Raw genomic sequence first — 22,614 nt, 5'->3', positions numbered from 1 at the left:
CTGTACAATGTTCATTTAAAATCACATTATTTTACAAATGTTCTTAAAATGTTTTCTATGCATACATGTTCTATACTTTTATATTTTCATATCTTTAAGGGTAAGAATTTGGTGTCCATTTCTTTTGTATGTTCCTACCTCCCAGTTCCTGGCACAGCTCTCTTCACACAATAAGAGCGAAATAAATGTCTGATGACTTAAAGAATTTTGGAACACTGATACATATATTATATATGACCTGTACCCTATAGAACTAATAATAATGCAGTGCTTATCTAGGTTACATTTGATAATCAAAGTGTTTTGGGGAACCATTGCTGTCGTAATGGTTTCATAACATTTCTTTGTGCTTTTCCTTATTTTATAGTAAGTGATATTTGATGAATTGTTCTGTTCCTTTACATCTTCCCTTGTCCTAAATCCTCTTCTTTCCACCCTACTCCTGAAGCTAAATCAATTTGAAAAAAGAAAAAAAAAAGTTTTCCCTTGTCAGGCTGCTTTGGTTGTCAACATTAGTAGGAGCTGATCTGAATTCTTAATAAGAACTGCTGAAGAGAAATAAATAAGTTTAATCAATAAACGATAAAGGAGTCTTTAAAGCCGGGAGTGGGGCATGTTCTATGAAGGATCACTTCATCATGAAGGAATCTCATGTGTTGTATATGAAGCTTTTGAGGAGTAAATTAAAATAGATTACGCCAGCAATGATGTGAAGCTACTTAATACTATATTAATTATCTGAGAAGAATTCTGTAATCCTCAGAGGGACCTTGAGTTTTAGGGGCCCTTTTGTGGTTTTGGTACTAGAGTATGTGTCTATCAAGAGCCCATTAATCAGTTTTAACATGAAATGCACTTTTACCCCAAAACTTCAGAGTCATATGATAAATGCAGTCGCCTGAGAAGAGTTAGGAGGTTGGAACACCTAAAGGTGAAATGGTTGAGTATCTTCTCTTTATGGGGTTTTTGAAGGGCTAAATTATTTTTAAAGCATTATGATTTTTTACTTGTTTTGATGAAATGTTTGATTAGAAACCTAACATGGAGCACAACCAAAATTGCTTAACTGTTTATATTTAAATTAACTTTAATGCGTAAACTATCACATTGCAATCACTACCGAAATTTTACCATCAAGATTCTTTACCCTTTTGTTCTCATGTACTTTTTCTCATATGAACTTAGTGTATATTCCATTCCCCTACTTCTACTTTTTTGGTTTTCATTATTTCCAGAATTCTTTGTATTCCTCATACTTGTTAGTCTTAATTGCATTATCATATCCCATTAATGGAGCACAGTTGATTTAATTATTTCCTAATTGTTGGATATTTAGTTTGCTTCCAGTTTTTTGCAATTACTTATAATGCTGCTATGACAGTCTGAACAGATATCTCTTTTTTTGTTTTTGTTTTTGATAACACTTTCAGGGTATTTTACCAACAATGGAATTATTGGGTCAAAGGGTGTATGATTATTTTTATAACTTTTACTGCGTACTGCCAGATTCCTCTCCAAAAAGATTCTACAAGTTTGCAAATTCCACCAGCAATGAATGAATGTACCTGTTTCTCCACAATCCCGCCGCAGTGAGTTTCATTGCTTTTACTTATTTATGCTGGTTTGATGGGTGTGAGGTGGTACCTGGAAGTTGTTTTAAATTTGAATCTCTTGGCTTATCAGTGAAGTTGAGCATTTTTAAAAAGTAATTATTGACAGTTTGTATTTCCTTTTTTGAAGATTACTTATACTATTCTCTGACCATTTATCTTTTAATAACTGTGAATTACTACTGTGACTTTTAAACAATTCTTTATCCATTTTGTAGGTCAAATTCATATCTGCCATATGTATTCAAATATTTTTCCAGCCTGTTATTTTAATTTTAATTATTTTTCTCTAGAAAATTTTATTGTTACATAGTCTAGATATCCATCTTTCTACCCCAAATTCCTTCCAATTATTGAATTAAAAAATTCTTTCCCCCCTACATAATTGAGACATACTTCATTCCATTTTCTTCCTTTTTTTTCTGGAATTCTTTCTATGATGGATGGTTTCGATCCAGCTGGAATTTACTGGGGTATCCAGTATAAATTGTGATAAAGGCCAAATTCTTGGAGGTTGTACAGAGAAATGATTTTGTTCTACAAATTAGATACAATTCCATGTCCCTCCAGAAGGTAGGATAAATCATTGGACATAGTAGGTGCTTTAAAAGTGTTTGCTGAATTGAATTAAAGCATCCTACCTTTGTAATTAAGAGACCTACTTATCTGTATGTTCTGAACAAAGTTTACATTTCTACCACTTCAATCACATAGCTAATATGGTCCAGGGTCTAAGAGGGTAAAAGAATTGATTTGACCAGTTTGGAGTCTGGATATAGAACTTGTTCTTATACTCTTAGTATTGCTATAGTGATTGCATTATTGATCATTTTCTTGATTTATGTTGGATTCTTTGTTTCCCTATTCTGGTTTCTTCAGTGTGTCATTTTATGGACCAATTCCAAGTTTATATGGCTATATCAAGGTTATATTGTAAAACACTTTTTAGGTGCAGCCAACCTAGTAAGTGGGAGGATAGAGGATGGATATAACAACCAAAAGAGTCCAAGAAAACATCTGGTATAGAACAAGCTGTTTGCTACATGTATGTGGGAGAATCTTATCAAAATTTCCACTTCCATCTTAGTTCCCGTAATTCAGGATATGTCTCTTGAATCTATAGAATGTCATTTAAAAGTAATTTACTGTCTTTGTTCTGCCAGTTTTCCAACATTATTTCATATCTCCTAAAGTTAAAATTTTTCATGACATGTCATACAGAGAAAACAGAGTTTTTGGTATGTGAAAAATAGTTGCTTGATTTCGATAATAAAGATGGAGAGAAGAAGGGGAGGAGGATGAGAAAATAAGAGAAAGCTATTAAGCAGAGCATAGAAAGAAAAGATAGATGATAGTAAAAGGTAATGAAGAGGAGGATAAAAAAAGATAAAAATTAACATGAGGGAAAAAGTGAAAGAAGAGGGAAAATCAATTAGGATATTAATCTTTTTGCTATGGAAGAGAAGTTGTTAGCTTCATCTTTATTGTCCTCATGTGATTTAGCCCCTTGGCTCCTTCTACATGCATCAGAGGATACAAGGAAAACACTATTCAGATAGCTATCCACGTTGCTTGCCTTGGTTTTCTATTACAGTGGAGCAGGAAGGAGAGATCAGACAATCAACTAACAGGTATTTATTGTAGGACTATAGTATACTCAGTACTATGTTAATCATCATGAGGGTTATAGAAGAAGTGTAAGATGTTAGTTGTTTTAAGAAACCTTCTAATCAGTTGGGGGTAAACTGTGCTCCATAATTACTTGTTAATTGATGTTCAACGTAGGGTACACAGCTTTTGGCTTATTCTGTACATCACAGCTGATTGGCTTCCAAGTACAGGTTATTTATTCATTTAAAAAATTTTCTTTTCACATGAAATTGCAAATCTATTGTATATGATGATGTACAAATCACCCAGATGATACAACTTACTTTTCCTTTTAAATATATAATGAAGTTAGGGTCAGCTAGGTGGCATGGTGGATAGAGCACCGGCCCTGGAGTCAGGAGGACCTGAGTTCAAATCCAGTCTCAGACTAGACACTTGACACTTACTAGCTGTGTGACCCTCGGCAAGTCACTTAACCCCACTTACCTCCCAAAAATACATACATGCATGCATACATACATAACATACATACATATATATATTTAAAAGAAAGTTACATGATAACTTAATTTTTTATGTGTGCGTGTGTATGTATGTATATAAAATGAAGTTATCATGTAACTTTCTTCCCTACCCCACCCCACCCCTCTCCTCACCCTGGAGATGGCTACCATTAAACAAAAATGTGTGTGTGTGTATTTTTATATATAAATATAAAACCATACTATACAGACTTCTATTTGTCATTTCTTCCTCTAGATGCAGGTAGCATCTTCCTTTGTAGTTAATTTGGGTATTTATTTCAAAACTTATAATCAACAGAAGTCACATTTGTTCTTTAAATTTCCTTTCTTTCACAAATCTTGAGGTTTAATATATATTATGAGCTCAAGGCCAGGCAAGTATATATAACTGGTAAAGCAAGTAAATTTGTTCTTTTGTTATCTTAATTCATTATTCTATTCACTTACTCATCCAGTATTTATTTACTATAAACTATGTGTCAGGACCCACAGGGTTCCAGAAGCGATATAAAGATAAATAAGGCCAAAGATAGCCATTTGAAGGAACATCTAAAGCCTTCCCATTACCAATTATGAACCTATCATTTAACCATCCCTTTATTTTGTTTCTTTGAAGAGGGCGTTTAGCCAAGATTTAATAACATTTGTGCTTATGTTTGTGAATTAATTTACAGTCTAATAAAAAAAACCTTATTATTGCCAACAAAGAAGGATTCCGTAATAGAATTTCCACTTTTACTTTTTACTAGCATTGCATTTCACCTCTGATCATTTGATGTTGCCTAAAATGAAGACCTGTACTTTATAAACTCTACCATGTTAACCCCCTCAGTTTTGTCAGTGGGTGTTCTCACCCTACTGTGGTTTGATTTAAAGCAGATTCTAAAAGGCACTGAATCTAGAAGTGGAGTCAACCTGTAACCCAAAAGAGTATATTTCTAATGATGCAATTTCAGGCATTGTGGGTAGGCTAGTGAAAGAGACATTCTGGTGGGAATCAACCCTAGCAGTCTTCTAATCTTAACAGGTAGGTGGCTGCTTATTCTGCCTATATGTAAAATGGTCCTGAACTTTTCTAAAGCAATATTAGGAGAATTCCTTACACGTATTTGCTGTTACACAGTTAAAAATTTCAGTTACTGAGGCATTAAGAGGTAAAGTAACTTGCATAGGGTCACACAGTGTGGATGTGCATGTATGTGTGTGCATGCGTGCATGTAAATCTTTTATGGTTGGGGGGAGGGATCGCAAGGAATGGAGAAACTTGAATCCAGTCCTTCTTGACTTCAAGCCTGACTGCAGATGCCTCTCAGTATATGTAGTTTTAGTGCTGCATTGGTATACAAACTATGTGATATTCTGGGCTAATGTATAGTAGTGTGTGTGTATTTATTTATACATGTAAGCTAAGCTGCTAAATTATGAAGTCACAAAGTAATTTATTGGATTTTATTGGTGCTTTATCGGATAGCTTGGAAACCAGGATCCTTTTCGTGGCACAGAGCTAATCTGGCAAAAGGTATAGTTTAGCTCTTTCTAGAAGGGAAAATATTTGATCCTCTGGGTGGAATTCCTTGGAATCATGTTAATTGGTACAACCTAAAAGAAACTAAGATTATTGAAGCTGAACTGGAAAATCTAGTGATATTATGCTCTGACTTTGTTCCCCTTTCCTCCAAACAGTGATTCACAGTATGATAATTGATATTCACATATCACTGTAAATTTTATATAACCCTTTAAATGTATTATCTCAGTTGATAATCATGTGAAGATCACTGGATTTGGAGTCAGAGGACCTGGGCTTAAACTTCACCTTTGCTACTTCGCAGTTGTGTGACCTTGAGAAAGTTACAATCTCTTTTGGGCCTCAGTATGATCAGATGTAAATTGAGAGGATTGGAGTGGATTAATCATTAAAAGCACCTTGCTTTTTAAAAATTTTTATTAAGCATCTACTCTTTGTTGGTCACTGTGCAATAAAATAAAAGATACAAAGACAAAAGCAAGCTAGTCCCTGCCCTCACAGATCTTACACTCTGATGGGGGAGAGAGAGATTGTGAGAAAGATTGTGTGTGTAATTTCTACAGAATATATTTTAAAAATACAAGATAATTTTAGGAGGGAGGCTACTAGCAGTTGAGAGATCGGGAAAGGCTTCTTATAGAGGCATTTGAACTGAGTTTTAAAGGAAACCATACATTCCAAGAAGCAGAGGTGAAGTGTTCCAGGCATGGATGACAGCCAGTGTGAAAACACAGAGATATATTATCACATGTGAGGAACAGCAAGTAAGCCAGGATGGCAGGGCCATAGAGTACATGGAAGGAAGGAATGCATAAGAAGACTCGAAAAGTAGGAAGTAGATAATCCTTAAGATGGCTTTTCCAATTCTGAAGTCTTTTGAACCTAAGTAAGATCGTTAGCTGAATGGAATTTTAGAGACCACCAATCCAGCCTCTTCATTTGACAGCTGATGAAACTGAAATTTAGAGAGGCTAAGTGATACCCACCCATGTGCATACAACTAGTAAGTGTCAGAGCCAAGGTCTTCCTGGCTTCAAGTCCATATTCTCTCTACTGTACCATACTCTCCAGTATGTTACAATAGCTTTGGCAGTTGAAAGGAAATATGCTTTATAAAAGAAAAAATAATTATTTCAAAATAGAAAAATAAGTCACCAGTACAGTATTTGGGGAAATTATGGAGTTTTATTAACAGTATTTAATACTGTGCAGGTTTTCAAAGTTTGTGTATACATTGCATAATGAGATTAATTTTCATGAAGCCATTTTGAAGCATATTCTGTATGATAGAACTTGTCAGCCCTTGTACTATATTGGCTAAGAACTCCAATATCTTGTCACCTGCATGCCATGAGGACAATCAAAGTACATCATTTGTAGAGGATAGTATAGTAGAAGATCAGGTTTTTTTTTTTTTAACTGGACCTGAGATTTCATTTCTGTATGTCTGTCTGTCTCCTTCATTCCCCCCCCCCCTTTCTCTCCTCTCTTTTCCCTCTTCTTTCTTTGCTTCCTCTCAGCAATGTGGATTGCTACCTGCTCTGCTACTTATAGTCAGAGTGAGTTCTCCAGAGACAGGACTTAAACCCAGGTCATCCAGACAGAGGTCAGCTCTCTACCCCTTCTTCTCATGCTAACTTTCACCTCTGTAATAGCATGATTACAACAAAAATTCAGCAAACATTGATTATGTAATTACTATGTGCAGTGCACTGTGCTAAGTGCAACGGCCTTTTTTGTCAAGGACTTCACATTTCATTGACAGAACGGTGGGATACATGTGTAGAAAAGTAAATACAAAGTAATTTCAAATAGAGTGTGATAATAGATGGAAAAATCAGGAAAGGCTTTTGTGTAGCTAGTCATATTGGAAGGTTTTGACATCCTTTTGTGTAAGTATACTGACATCAATTCAATTCAACAAGCATTTATTATGCACCTACTATGTTCTAGTCAATGTGAGAGAATGTGGTATGCTGGATATAGATTTGATTTAGGAGTTAGAAAGGCCTGGGTTCAAGTTCTATTTGACACATACTGGCTTAGTGATTCTGGGCAAGTCACTCCTGGATCTTTTCCAACTCTAAGACAGCTAATTCTAAGACTGAGTAGCTGCAGAACAACACTGATATGAATTAACTGGGAGTTTTCTCAGAAATCATAGGTCATAACAAAACAAATAAACAAAATTACCATGTGCTATGCCATGCCCTGGGGATACATATTGATTGTTTCTGATTCTCATTTATCTAGTCTGTTTCATTAATCTACTTATGTTTTTTTTAATCAGCACCAATTTTTAATGATTATTGTTCAATAATATAATTTGAGGTATAGAAATGTTATTTACCCTTTATTCGAGATTTTTACTTGAGATTTTAGACCTTTTGTTTCCCCAAATGAATTTTCTGGTTATTCTGTCGAATGCTAGTAAGTGTCTCCTTTGTAGTTTGATGGGTAGTACCTTCAGTGCTTCTTAAACTATGGGTCACAAGCCCATAAAGGGTCGTGAAAAATTTGGCAACAGTAAAAGGTTTCTGAATGTGCAACAACCAAAAATTAATTAAAAATCAAATGCATAATGAATCCGAGGTGTTTTCTGGCAGCGCTTTTGACCGTGTTGTATTGTACAGCTTCACTGCAGCCTTGGTTTTGAACACATGGCATGTGTACTTTGCACTGCACATGGTGTCACGCTCAAGCAGTGCCAGTGAATGCTATGAAACACAAAAAGGGATTGCTTGTGAGTAGAAAGTTTAAGAAGCCCTACTCTAACTCTTACATGGCCCAGCCATGACAGTGAATATCCCTCCAGTTATTTATTTCATTCTTCATTTTTACTTTTACTTACTTCATTCTTCATTTTTAAAAGCATGTTTTATAATTGTAACTTGCTAAGTCTTGAGCATATCTTGATAGTTTGACTAGCAGATATTTTATGCATTTTGCAGGTATTTTAAATGTAATTTCCCTTTCTATTATGATTGACATTTAGAATGCTGATGATTTTTGTAGATTTATTTTGTATCCTGCTTCTTTTATTGAAACTTATCTCAATTTCTTTGCTTATTCTTTGGAGTTTTCTAAGTAAACTTTATTGTCTTCAAATAGAGATAATCTGGTCTCTTCTTTACTAGTGTTTATGCCTTTAATTTCTTGTTTTATTGTTATTGCTGGATAAAACTGAAATAAGAAGGGGGAGAAAGAACTTTATCCCTGTGGTTATTGGAAAAACTTCTAGTTTCCCCACTGCATGTAGTGTAGGCTTTTGTTTTTAGATATATATTTTTTATTATATTAAATTATGGCCCTTCTGTGTTTTTTTAGCATAAGTGAAAGTTGTGTTTTTTCCTACAACTATCAATATATGGGCTTGGTTGTTTTTGTTTTTACTATTAGTTAATAGTTTTCCTGATGTTGAACCATCATTGTATCCATAGTATAGGCACAACTTAATCATCGTCAATAATTTTTTAGATATGTTGCTGTATGTTGCTATAGTATTTTTGCTAGGATTTTATTCAGATTTTTTGCATCAGCATTCATTAGTGGTAATATTTTCTCTACTTTATCCTTTCCTGTTTCTTTTTATGAATAGAGTGTTTTCTTAATTTTTGAGAATAATTTGCGTAGCATAAGTATTCATTGCTCTTTGAACACTTGATAGAATTCACCAATAAATTCTTCTAAACTGGGAATTTTTTCTTAGCTCCTTTCTTTGTGACTTGTTCAGATTTATTTTCTGAGGTTGCTTATGTTAATAGGTTAATATATATGTTAATATATCCATGTTCTGTTAATTTCAGTGTTTTATATTTTTGTAGGTAATAATTCATTTACTCTATATTATCAGCTTTGTTAGCCGGTAATTCCTCTGAGGTTATGATAATTATTTTTATTCTATGTCTGTCCTGATGCCATCTTATTCATCTTTTATTTTGTTAATTTGATTTTCCTCCTTTTGATCAGGGTAGCTAATGGTCTATTGATTTTTGTGTTATTCTTTTCAGAGAGCCAGCTTTTAATTTTCTTAGCAATTTCTGCCCTTCTTTTGAGTCAGTCCTTTGTTGTTTTTGTTTACTTAGTTCGTTAATGCTTTCTTTTTATTTTGTTAATCTATGGTTTCAGGTATAGTTTTCCTCCGAGGACTGCTTTATTGGCATCCCCAAAATTTTGCCATTTTTCATCATTATTTTCATAGTTATTAATTTGTTTCTTTAATTTGTGCCTTGGATCATTCATTACACAGATTGTCATTAAGTCTTTCTTTACATCTTCATCTTTTGCTGCTGTTCCCCTCTGTCAAAAGCTATCTTAAACATATAAAAGATATGTTTAGTGTTTCCTGTTTTTTTTACATTAATTTTTATTGCTCTATATCCTGTCACATGATCTGTTTTTTTTTGTAAATGTATAATATGATACTGAGAAATATGTATATTCTTTAATGTTCTTTTGTAGAAAATACCATAAATCTTTCACATATAACTTCTACTGTTTATTCTGGTCTCTAATATTGTTTTTATTTAGCTTTCTTTAGATTTATCCACTTTTGATAGAGGAAGACTAAAGTCAACTACAGTTGGCTTTTAAAATTCAGTTGATTCTTCCTTTATTAATTTACATGTAATACCATTTGTTGCATATGCATTTGGTATTGATATTGCATGTCGTCTGTGGTTCCTTTAAGCTTAATGGAATTTCTCTGTTTTATTGTGATTTTTTTATTTTTGTTTGGCTAATAAAGCAGTTGCAAGTCTGCTTTTTTGAAATCACCTCATGCACAATAAATTTCATTCCAGCCTTTCATTTTCATTTTATAAGTGTGTATTTTTTGATAATAGAATCATAGATTTAGAGCTAGAATGAGCTAGAATTCAATCCCTTTTCTTCCAGATAAGGAATCTGAAGCCCAGGGATGTTGAGTGCTTTTCCTAAGGTCACACAGGTATTTAGTGTCATGTTTCTTGTAAGCAGCAGATCACTGGGTTTTATTTTCTTATCCATTCTGTCACTTTTGTTCTATTGGATTGTTTAGTCTATTCACAATTACATTTCTGTTTGTTAGGCTTGTATTTTCCTTTCCTGTATATGGGTTTTTAATCCCTTTCCTCTTTTAAGTCAGAGCCTTGTCCCTGTGATTAGTTTGCTCAGAGTACTTTGATGTAAGAATTAGTCCCTGCTACTCATTCCCATAAGCATGTCCTTCCCCTCCTTTTTATCTATGTTAAGTTCCTTAAATTTATTAAAATTTTTAAATGTATCATTTAGTTATCTGTCCTTCCTCTTCTCTTTTGGTGCAGAGTATTGCCACTACCTTCTGTCTATTGGTTACATTCCAAGACATTTTAGTTTGCTTTGTTCTATGCATTCACAAGAATTTATTATTAAACACCTATTATGTTCCAGACTCTATCCTTTATGGAGCTTGTGTTCTCTTGGAGTAAGGTTGAAGGAGAAGCAGAGGGGGAAGGAACAATATGTACATAGAAAACAAAATACAAAGTAGTTTTCGAAGTGAGAGCACTAGTAGCTGGTAGGGATCAGGACAGATTTCCTGCAGGAGTTAGGCGGCACTTGAGCTGAGTTTTGAAGGGAGTGAGGGGATTCTCTGAAGTGGAGGTAAAGAGGAGAGCATTCCCCAGAAGAGGAGCAGCCTCTACAAAGGAACAGAGATAGGAAATACTGTGTTCCTATATGTGGGATGAACAGGCAATTTGCACTAGAAGATAGAGCATGTGTGAAAGAGAGTAACATACAATAAGCCTGGTGATGTAAGATAAACCCAGATTGTGAAGGATTTATTTCCCTCTTCTTTGAGTGTGTTCCAAATTTTGTTCTCCAATTCATTAGCTAGACCCTTATTTGTTACTTTTTTATTCTCTTTATACCTCTCATGAGAGTAGAACTTTTGGGATAACAAATTGGAACACCCTTCTCTATTAATTTCTATGATGTTAAATTTATAGAGCCAACCCCATTTTCCCATTTTTCTTCTGTGTTTCATTCAGGAAGTAGGCAGCATCAAATGGAAACGATGTTGTATGGTGGGTATCACCATGTGTCCGATATGACCTTACCGTGATCATTCACCACTCTTGGGGGTCAGGTTGTCTGATCTCTAATTTTATGTACTCCCTTCTTCCCTGGATACATAATGCTCTTGAGGACTCATACATCATACTTACACAGGTTCAACCATGTCACGTCCCTACTCATTAAACTCCCAGGCTCACTGTTGCCCCTAGGAGCAAATACAACATGCTCTGTTTGGAATTCAAAGCCCTTTATAAGTTAGCCCTGTCCTGCCTTTCCAGTCTTCTTACTCCTCACCAGATCGGGCACTGACCTCCTGCCTTGTTCTATGAACAAGACATTCCCTCTCTCAGCTCCAGGCTAGCTATCTCCCATGCCAGGAATGCTCTACCTTCTCAACTCCACCTACTGACTTTTCTGGCTTCCTTTAAGTCCAAACCACAATTCCATCTTTTACTGGAAATCTTTCCCAACCCCTCTTAAATCTAGTGCCTTCCCTCTGTTAATTATTTCCCACTTATCCTATATATAGCTTGCTTTTTTATATATTTGTTTGCATGTTGTCTCCCATTAGGTTGTAAGTTCCTTGAGAGCAGTAACTGTCATTTACCTTTTTCTGTATCCCTAGCACTTAGCACAGTGCTTAGAACATAGTAGGCACTTAATAAATGTTTATTGATTGATTGATTGATTGATCCCTTTTTCTGGGGTAGAATGCAGTTCTCAGAGGGTACAACCTTTTTTTCAGACAAAGTGGTTTCCTAGTGTTCAGATATTCCCTAGACATAATTCATTATCAGGTCCCATTTCCTTGATATACATAAACCTTCTCTTCCCCAGTATTATTTGTAGGTTCCCTTTCTTTTCCTCTTCAAGGGCAAAATCAACCTTCTATTCACCTTACCCCAATACTCCATTGTTTTATCTTACTCACCCACAGCCCATCACTCTTGTTGAAAATTACTATCCCTGTGGACTGGTTGGAAGTCTGTCTCCAATGCCCCTCTTTCTCATACCTTCCTTCTCCCTAGTGACATTTCCTGCTGTGTTAACCCTTCTGCAAAATATACTGATTTTCTTATAGAGGGGTGTGAGATTTAATACAAAGTGTACTAAATCAGTTCTTCCTTCCTTTCTTTTGATTCTATAAATTCCCCTTGAATCTGTAGGGTATCAGGTCCTTTTTTCCCCCAACAATCTTTATATATGTTCTTTCCTTCCTCCTAGTTCAGCTTTTCTCTTTTTTAAATTGTCTATAAACACAAGAGAACTGTTTATACTACTTAGTTTTTTCCTTGATAATTGTATTTTGTTATCTTTTGTTTCTCTGGCCAGTAAGTCAAAATATTCTGCTCACTTTTGAGTTTTTTCACAAGACTGCCTCGAATTCCTCTTTGTTGAAGGACTTACTATTTTTCATTAATAACTAGATTCAACTTTATAGAATACATTATTTTGGATTGCATCTTGAGCTCCTTAGCTTTATTCCCCCATTCTATTCTTCGGTGTTTTGTGGTTTGAATGATCCTCTAATTGTCTTTCCTATATGGTGTTTTCAGTAATGAACTTCTTTTGGAGGTTCCATGTGACAGCCTTCCTTTCCCTCCTGGCTTTGGGCTTCAAAACCAAGCCTCTGCCACTTTCTCATTCCCTTGGTGTAGGACCCTGGAAAATCCAACTATCCTTTAGGTCTTCTCACCTTGAATAGTCCTCTGTAAGACCCATCCCCTTCTCCCAATGGTTATTTCTTCCAGGAGCTTACCTTTTGTGGAGGGGCACAGGCAGGTTTCCTCCCCTACTCCCAGCCATTCTGCTTTTCAGATCCCTGTTGTGTCTTGTCTTTCCCCATTAGAATGTAGGCTCCTTGAGTACAAAGACTCTCTTTTTGCTTATGTTTGTTTCCTCAGTGCTTATCACAATACCTGGCACTTATTAGTGCTTAATATTGCTTGTTTTCTTCTTCTTCCTGCCTTACTTAATAGCTAAATATTTTTCTTTTCACTGCTTGCAAAATGTTGTGTTATAGAAATTGTGAAGTAGTTCATTGGATTCTTAAGCATGGGATTTTTCTTAAATGGTGATCTGTAGATTCAATCGGTATTTTGTTGTCTATTCAAAAGTACTGGGCAATTTTCTTACTTTAATTCCAACTGTAGATATTCAAGTTTGGGTATTTATCATGTTCTTCTGGAAGACCTATGATCATTGTAATCTTTGCACATCCTGTCGTCAATTGCTTTAGCTTATAGAGAATTCACTTGTTTTTTTAAAGTTGTTGCTTTTTGCATCTCCTGCCAAATTTCCTTCTACTTTTAATTTTTTTTTTTTTGGTTCCAGATGTCATTTGCTCTGCACAGTATTTTCTGATTTTTTCTAACCATTTTGACTTCTTTAATTCTGCACTGAGAGCTCTGATTTAAAATGTTTTTCCTCTTCTGAACTCTTCTGAAATTTCAGTTGTTTTATGATCTCTGGAGAGTCCATGGAGCTTTATTTTCATCAGGAATTTTTGGTTCGTTTTCCTTTATAGCATAGTAGTTGTTTATTATGTTCTGGCCTCTCTTAGATTTTTTTATTCATTTTTCCTTCTTTTTGTTTTATCTGATTGAGAGTTGGTTTATATCTAGCTTTTACCTCTTGTTTTTCTGATTTTTCTTCCTTTCTCTTATATCTCTAGTAGTTTAATTCTGGTTTCCCTCTTCGTACAGACTCCAAAAACTAAGCATCGTCAGCCTCCTAGCATAGTGTGGGGACCCCTTTGGGTTTCTGATTGCCTTTCCCTCATTCACAAAAGTTATTTCCTCTCTAGCCCCCTCTGCAGCTTCCTATCTTTTTGTCCCAACCCCCGAGGGCTACCTTCCCATGACTGAGAAGAATCAGTGTTTGCCATTTCTTCTTGAAGAAGTTGGGGGAGAGGGGGCCAATATTAAAGTAAGCAGAACTAGGAAACTCATATGAAGAGTAACTGTAATAATGTAAATTATGAGAACAATAAAATGAAACCTAATGCTTTATAATTTTAATGAGCCAGTGTGGCCCCAAAAAAGAGGTAAGGAGATGCAGCTCCCTCTCATTGAAAGGCTAAGGGCCAATGGTGCAGAATGAGGGTATACTGTTAGATGTGATAGTAGGTTTTGCTTAGCTGTTTTTTGTTTTTTGTTTTTTATTCCTTTGTTAGAAATAGAAGTGTTAAGTGGCAGGTTATATTGGAAAGTGGCATCATTGATACTTTTTTGTAAAAAAGATAGTATGTATGACTCATGGATGAAGTGTTCCTTTGTCCTCTGATGTAGGAAAAAAAAACCAAAAATGTAATGTAGGCAACTATTCAAACTTATACAGATATAATTTTTTCTAAGCAATACTATGTTACCAGTGTGAAACAGTTGTTCATTACAAGTAAAGAAAGCAAAACAACAAAAGTAGGTCTTGGGAAACAGTTATTGATATTGCCTTATTTCAAATCTGCCTTTCTTGATTTTGCTTCTAAAAATAGACTTCTGAGTTTTCCATAGCGTTACCTGCAATTCTATAATGTCTAGGAAACATTTCCATAACATTTGGAGTTATTCTCATGGTTTAACTAGGCAGATATTTTGTGGAGTAATGTAGACCATACTACTAGTATAGGAATAATTTATATATAATACTAAGGAAAATCCTTCTCTTAACATGGAGGTCAAACTTCTGTCTGCCTTTACTACATGGGCATTTCATCTTAAAATTTTAAATTAAAACTAACCATGTGCAAACAGAGAACACTTATTATACATGACAAGGTAAATCCATTTTAAATTAGATTTGAGTAGGGTTGGTTTTTTTTAGTAGTTTTCTAATATATTACCAAAAAAAATTCCTCCCTAATTAGCATTAGTTTAGATTAAAAAGTTTAAATATTGTGCCTTTAACATTAAAATGTTATTCATGTGTATTTGATCCAAATTATATTAAAGCAAATTGAAATCACTTGTCTGGAAGATTTGATTTGGTTTTTTTCCCCTCTCTGATGAAGTAGTCTTGATTGATTAATTTGAGAGAATGTATTTTACAAAGTCTTATACTAGCATAAGAATTGAGTGGCCTGCATTGGAAGCAGGTTTTGTTCTATCTCAGAGAGCAGAAGCTGCTGTGTTCCCTTCTTACACAGTGATGACAGGAGAGAAATGGACACTTGTTTCACCAAGCCACAAAGTATCACAGCATATATTTCCCCTTAAAATAATGCTATTTATTATTTTTTAAGATCCCAGAATAGCTTATAAAAAAAACCTAACTCACAATAGAGCCTGGAAATATTATGAGGAAAGGAAATAGAGAAAGAAAGTGGGAGAAAAAGTGTCTTGTCTTGTAACACAAATGTGACTCTGCATATTAATTCTTTCATTCACTCAGTTTGTGAATTCATTGACATAGATAACCAAAGGGCATTCAGAGGAACAGTAGAAAGAATACTAAATACAGAGGGAATTGGATTATAATCCCAGCTTTGCCACCATCAGTTATGTGGCTTAGGAAAATTAATTCACAGTTTGAGGTCTCAGTACTCATTTGTAAAATGAGGATTGCATGATTTTTCAGCTCATTTCTAGCTCTGACATTCAGTGATTCTAAAGAACAAGAGGGAGAAAATTCCATGAAAGGTGATAATATTAGGTGATTGAGCTGAAAAGTGAAAATTGCCTTGCAAATGCTAAATAATTATAGTTTCTCCTTTGGTGGCAGAGAATAAAAGGAAAACGTAACTTATTTATATTGGTAGAGTCTAAAATCTTTAATATTGGCAAAAAATGTTATGCCTTGTAGGGAATGTGGTTCCTTTCCATACCTGGAGATACCATTGCCATAAGAAGGAAAGTCTAACTTCTGTAATTTCACAGCATAGGATGCCCAACAAACTACACTGTCTCCAGGATATAAGGACATAATATTGCTTCCTATTTACAAATATTGAATCCCTGTTTTTTCCCCCAAAAGCCTAAGGGAACCTACTGTTGTTACACAGTTCTGGGGTAGAAATTGGGATTCCCTGGCTCAGACAGAGTTGGCAAGTCATTGCAATTATTTGTTAAACACATGCAAGTTATTGCAATTATTTGTTAAACACCTATTATATATTTAGCACTACATTAAGTGTCTTAGGGTGGTACCAAAGTAGTAAATGGCATGGTCCCTCTCCTCAAGCAGTTACAATTTAGTTGAGCAGACAAGCATGTGTACAGGGTTGAAGAATCTGGATTTGTTAAGGACACATGACTTCTGTTTTCAAAAAGCATCTATTTCACTTTTACTTAACAAATGATTGTTATATTAGTATTTTATTAAAAGTCCACCTTGGAAAGCAGTATATTAGACTTGCTATTATTCTTTTTTATTTTGTATTAGAGATGTTTATTACTATTTTGGAAAACGTAAAGGATAGAGGAATGAAATTTGGAATGCATTTCTTTTATTGAAAGGGTCTTAAAAAGACATTGAGTCTCTGATTTTTGTAGTGTATTTAAGACTCCATTTTAGTTGAAATAGAGCTAAATACACATTTTCACCATGTTTCTGTGTATCATAAACTTCATTGTTGATTAAAATGAATTTTAAAATCATTTATTAAGTACTTATTAAGCATTGTGCTAATTGCTAGAGATAGAAAAGAAAGAGGCAAAAGGCAGACAACACACAGAGGTAATGGTGGCCAGAGAGAGACGCTTTGATCCAGAAAGTTGTAGGAATGATGAGTGTGGCTATATGCCACTAGGAACAGGGGCAAAGCTGATTTAAAAAGAGCTTTCAGAACTGGGAAAATGGTGAGTTAGCTCCAGCAGATGGCCAGGGAATAGGTAAATGTGGTCTTGTGAATTGATCTTGTGAATTTGATGCAATTTGTGGGCTTAAGTGGTTATGTCTGTGAATTTGATGGAGGGGGGGTTGGGTGTTTTGTTCTTCTGACCATTAACTTAAACTTTAAAAAAAAAAATTCCAGGTATGGTGTAAGTCCAGAGAACATTATCCTGTATGGTCAAAGTATTGGAACTGTCCCTACAGTAGATCTGGCATCTCGATATGAATGTGCAGCTGTAATCCTCCATTCCCCTTTGATGTCTGGTCTACGAGTGGCTTTTCCTGACACCAGGAAAACATACTGCTTTGATGCTTTTCCAAGGTAGGTATGAATTCATAAATCAGATAATAATAATACTAACCAACAAATATTTGGCACTTGATATGCATGAGGCTCTGCACAATTTACAAAGAAGTAGAAGATACTGCCCTTGCCTTGAGAATTTTACATTTTAGTTGGAAAGACAGAAACTCAAGAAAACTTAAATAGAAATTATGTGACAAGGTGTTAGTATATGATTACTTGCCAAATGAATGGTACAAATTTTAAAACTCAACACACTACTCATCATACCTATTTTATTACATGTGCACCAGTAGTTATAAAATGCCAATTTGTTTGTACATTCAGTATAATATAGACAAAAGAAAATGCATCATCTTTATTTATGCCAATGAATAGCCAAAATGTTAAATGAAATAATGACCACATTGATAATAGAAGATAGGAATAATTGTCAGAAGGCCTAATTTTGAATTCCATTTTTGCTACTTACTGTTTGACCTGAAGCAAGCAACTTTACTTCTTCAAGACTCAGTTTCCTTATCTGAAAATTGGCATAATAATCATGCTAATGCAGGATTGGTTGCTTGATAAACAGCTGCATGTTATTTAATCAAAATTTGATAATACTATAATTAATATTTATGCAAACTTCTTTTTAACAATTAGTTTCAGCTTCTAGAGTTTTTTTATCAGAATTGCTGACTAGTAGATTTTTCACCTCCCATTTCATCCAAAATCCCTGACCCAATGAGGAACTTGATTATCCAGAGATTTTCCAAATGCCAGGGTGATCCCAGGCCAGGTTAAATTTCAGAGAGCTCCTGACTCTCACAGTTTGTATTGTCCCACCCATGGGCTTTACTAGAATAGAGCTAAAACCACAGGGTTGCTGCAGACTTGTATCCTGTACCAAGGGAAATAAATACCTTACTGTCTTCTCATTGTCAGCTAATAGGAGCAAAAAGAAGTGAATAAATTATTCTTATCAAATAGTTTTCTTGAATTGTTGAGTAGTTTTCATATAGTTCAAAACTACAATATGGTCTCTGTCTAGATTAAGAGATGTATTTTAACACTTTCAAATACAGTTTTCTCCCTGGAAATTTTCCATGTTAAAGCATCATTATTCCAAGATTATGTAATAATTGAGCTAGGTATGTCAAGGTATCATGTTTAAAAACTCTAAAATCTTACAGTACTCTATAGCCGGTGTTTGGTTTTTTTTTTAAACTGATTCATTAATTACTATAATTATGAGATTAATTAATAGAACATTGGAAGATCATTTATTTAGTTACATGAATATATAGGCCTCAGGCTCCTTTAATTATACAGTAGCAATACTTCTGGATTCAACTTTGATGAATTTCAATTATGTATAGTTTCAGTTATGTTTCGTTTACACTAGGATTGAATGAAAATTTAATGACAATCTTGTCTGTAGATTTCTAATTCCAGGATGGTGTGGCTGGGAATGCTTATAACACTGATGTTCATTTTATACATTGTCTTACATGCTGTTAAGTTGACAAGTAGAAGCTGTTGTTTAAAAAAAAAAACCCCAAATATTATGCAGTATATGTCTTCATGAAGAAATGTCATTAGCTACATATATGTAAAATGACCAGTTTTTTTCTGCCTTCAAAAATTTAACTTAAAAATGTCACTATAATGAATAAAAGTAATGTTTTATTTTTGTAATGACTCAAAAGAGCCTTATTCCTTTAAATTAAACATTTAACTTTTCAAGTGTTTTTTCCCTATTCATACTAGAAGCTTCTGCTTCTTTCAGCAATATTAAGTAAAAATAGGCCAGTTCCTTATTAACAGTGCCATAAATTTTGAAAGCTGGAAAACTTCAAACCACTTGAAGTTACATTTAATTTCCCTATTTTCCATGTTTACTTTTGACATTTTACTTAGTGTTCCTTGTTTGCTAACATGTTTAGTTCCAAATTCTTTCCTTATGTCAGTTTTTTGTATGTGTGCGCACATGCATACATGTGTCTGAATGTTTAGCTCTTTTAGAAAGATAATTTAAAATTTATTTTTATTAAAATAAAAACTTATATTTAGTTGTCTTTTTATTAATTTTCATCTTTTTCTTGGGTTTAGAATCATGTAGCAGTTAAATCAATTTCATATCAATTGTTTGTCCCAGGACCTCTAGACAGTTTATTCCTTACTCCATGTAACTAAGCAATCATGGGTGCATGGAATAAACTCAATCAGTACTTTTTGAAATAAATACAATTGATATCTCCAGTACTTAAAATTTCCAGAACTTCAGTTCTAGAAATGAATGGAGAATTCTAGAAATAGAAGTAAATTTCACAAACCTGTCTTCTAAGTGTAGATATGAGTCTAAGGGCAAGTCTGGTTTTTAAATGGCAATATAGCTATTGGAGATTAGTGAACTTTGGCAACTTCTTATCATTTCTCAAAGTACTACATGAAAAAGTGAACAATTTTTTGTGATTAATTACTAAAGGATACTTGATAAGTTTTTAGTAGATCTTTAGAGCATATGGCTCATCTTAAACCACTTCTGGTAAATACTTTCAGATTAAGTACTATCCACATAGCTGATTCCAGTTTACTCTCTTTTTGGTCGCTTTGGAGAAGCCAAAGGTGAAAAAAGTAGATTGTAATAGATTTGCTCTCTCCACATGAAGCAAAAGAAGGACCTGTTGAGGAGTCATTCTCTGTTTCTGATTTACACAAAGTGTGATTTAGTTAATGAGACTAGTTTTGTAAAGAGTGTAGTCCCCTATGAAGTAAATGAATTAAAATAATCCCATTGGGAAGCTAATTCAAGTCACTACCATTCCTCACGTCATTTTTGGAACACCTCTTTTGAGAATGTTCTTAATGTATGTGGCATATTCTTTTGAATTGTCTCAGCAGAGGCAAATTTGCACCTTTTGAAGTTGGATTTTACTTTTGGAAACAGCCAAAAATCATTTGGATCCAAGTGTGATAAATCAGGTACATCGAATTGTTAATACACTTAGGGATCTGAAATGAGGCCTGACTATAATCGGCAATAATTTTCTTCTATGGTTTATGACCTGTCTTTGAAGGCAGTTCCAAAGAAGGAAGTCTAAACTTGTTTTTGTTTTTTGGTGGGTGTTGGGGGCAGTATTGTCAAAATAATTGGAGGGATCCAACATTCATTTGAATGTACAAGTTATATGTATGTTTATGTAAAAGGCAATCTTATTGCTTTGTAGTAACATTGCATAAATGCAGGTATCAATAAACCCACGATGTCACTTTACAACTTTATTTTTCTAACAACCTATAGAAGCTTTTAGAAGGGAAAAAAAAATTTGTTTTGTGCATATGTTAATTTGCCAACAAAAAATAAAATATTTTCTATATATGCATAACTAATTTCTCTTTTCCTCTCTTTTACAGCATTGACAAGATATCTAAAGTAACCTCTCCAGTTTTGGTAATTCATGGTACAGAGGATGAGGTAATAGATTTTTCTCATGGTCTAGCAATGTATGAGCGATGCCCACGAGCAGTAGAGCCCCTCTGGGTAGAAGGGGCAGGGCATAATGACATAGAGCTTTATGCACAATATCTGGAAAGACTAAAACAGTTCATCTCTCATGAACTCCCCAATTCCTGAAGAAGGATACTTGATTTTACCTCATTTACTGTGAATGGAAGAATTATCTTTTTGCACACGCTTTAAACTGGATAGCTGTAATGGCTTTAAAACTCTGAAGAAATGCCCAATCTTTAGGGTATTCTAATCAAATATCTGATGAAATTTCAGTCTTTTGTATATGGAAATCAGTCTATAATGCACATAATGTGATAAACAGCTGTAACTTTTCAGCTTCATTACCTTGGAGAAAGTGGAAATGATAGCTGAACTTGGGGACACTTTTCTAGTGCTATATGAAATATCCCACGATCAGTTTTCTCTTACGTCTGATCATTTATGATTCTTTCATGCAAGACTTTTTTTTTTAATCCAATGTTCTCAGTATTTGGAATACTGATTTTGTCTAACTACAGCTTCTACTAAATGGATTCTTGGCTTTGATCTAAGGGAGTAGTGTTTAATTTGTGAATTTTTTAGCTGTGGTATTGTAACTGGAAAGCTTATCAGGATGAAATTTTCTCTCTCAATAGTTCCTGTTAATGTACTGATTTTTTTCCCCAAGCAAACCATTTAAAAGATTACTTTTTCCCCTGAAATGTAAGAAATACATGATGGAGTTATCACCAACATATTTTATCAACTATAACTATATAAATATAACTGGAATATTCTCAAAGAAAAAATAATGAAACTAAATGTTTTTTTAAAGTGTAAATTTATTACTAGCAAACAGTTTTAATATTCAGATTGTCTGATTGGTCTGACAAAGAGCCATAGCAGACTTTCCTTCTGTAAAGCATTCCTGTAGACTTTTTAAAAAGATTGTACATATTTGAATTTACATTGTGCATAGATTCTTAATTGGTAATTTTCATTTAAGTCAAGTTACAACAACAAACTGCAAAATTCTTGTTTATAAATGATTGAATACATTTTGTTAATATGTTTTTATCCCTGTTATTTTGCTATTAAAATTTTTATAATGTTTCCAAGACAAAAAATAAATTATACATTTATGTTTTAATGAATTTATGTAATTAAAAGTTTCACTAAACTAATCTTAGTTTAGAAGTCATTTGGTTTTTGACACTGGAATGGCACAGAATATGCATCAGAAATGCAAGACATTTAAAATTGTTACACTACTCATAGGTTGGGGGTTGGGATTTTTTTTTTTGTTGTTGTATGTGTTTTTTTCCCCAGATTTAAAGGCCTTAAATGTACTGTAAGCAAGCCTCAGAATGTTGTAAAATTTGATTGGGGTTGATTGCCACTTTGTGTACTGTTGCTTAATGCAACACAGTGGTTGTAATGGAATAAAGGATGCATGGATTGGAGCATATTGGCTTGTGTGATTTTCCTTTGTTTTTGTTTAAAAAAACTAAACAGTGGGCAAGGTAAGAATACATTTTGTTGGACTTGAGAAAAAAAATGCATCAAACTATTTTGTTTCTGTTTCTTCTGAAGAAAGTCCTTTGAAGCTTTCAGACTTGACTATCAAAGATAGTCTGTGATGGACCTCTGGCCAAAAACAGTGAAGTACTGACCTGAAGGGACCTAACAGA

General features: G+C 34.1%; 1 protein-coding gene across 3 annotated transcripts in view; it reads left to right on the top strand.

Moving 5' to 3' along the window:
- Positions 1-22,391, top strand: part of ABHD17C (abhydrolase domain containing 17C) — a 67,818-nt gene extending 45,427 nt beyond the window's left edge. For 2 of the 3 annotated variants that reach the window (XM_027851823.1, XM_027851822.1), the window contains 2 exons: positions 17,284-17,463; positions 20,848-22,391. In XM_027851823.1, coding sequence (XP_027707624.1) covers positions 17,284-17,463; positions 20,848-21,067 — 400 coding nt within the window. In that variant the 3' untranslated portion in view covers positions 21,068-22,391. Of the gene's footprint in view, positions 1-1,430; positions 1,590-17,283; positions 17,464-20,847 lie in introns of all 3 variants that reach the window. The other variant, XM_027851821.1, reaches the window with a different exon arrangement.
- Positions 22,392-22,614: the final 223 nt, after the last annotated feature.

The sequence above is a fragment of the Vombatus ursinus genome, unplaced genomic scaffold (genome assembly GCF_900497805.2).
Source record: "Vombatus ursinus unplaced genomic scaffold, bare-nosed wombat genome assembly UNPS02009205.1, whole genome shotgun sequence".
Taxonomy (NCBI): Eukaryota; Metazoa; Chordata; class Mammalia; order Diprotodontia; family Vombatidae; genus Vombatus; species Vombatus ursinus.
Note: the sequence above shows the minus strand (reverse complement) of the source record. Positions and strands in the feature narration are given on the sequence as shown.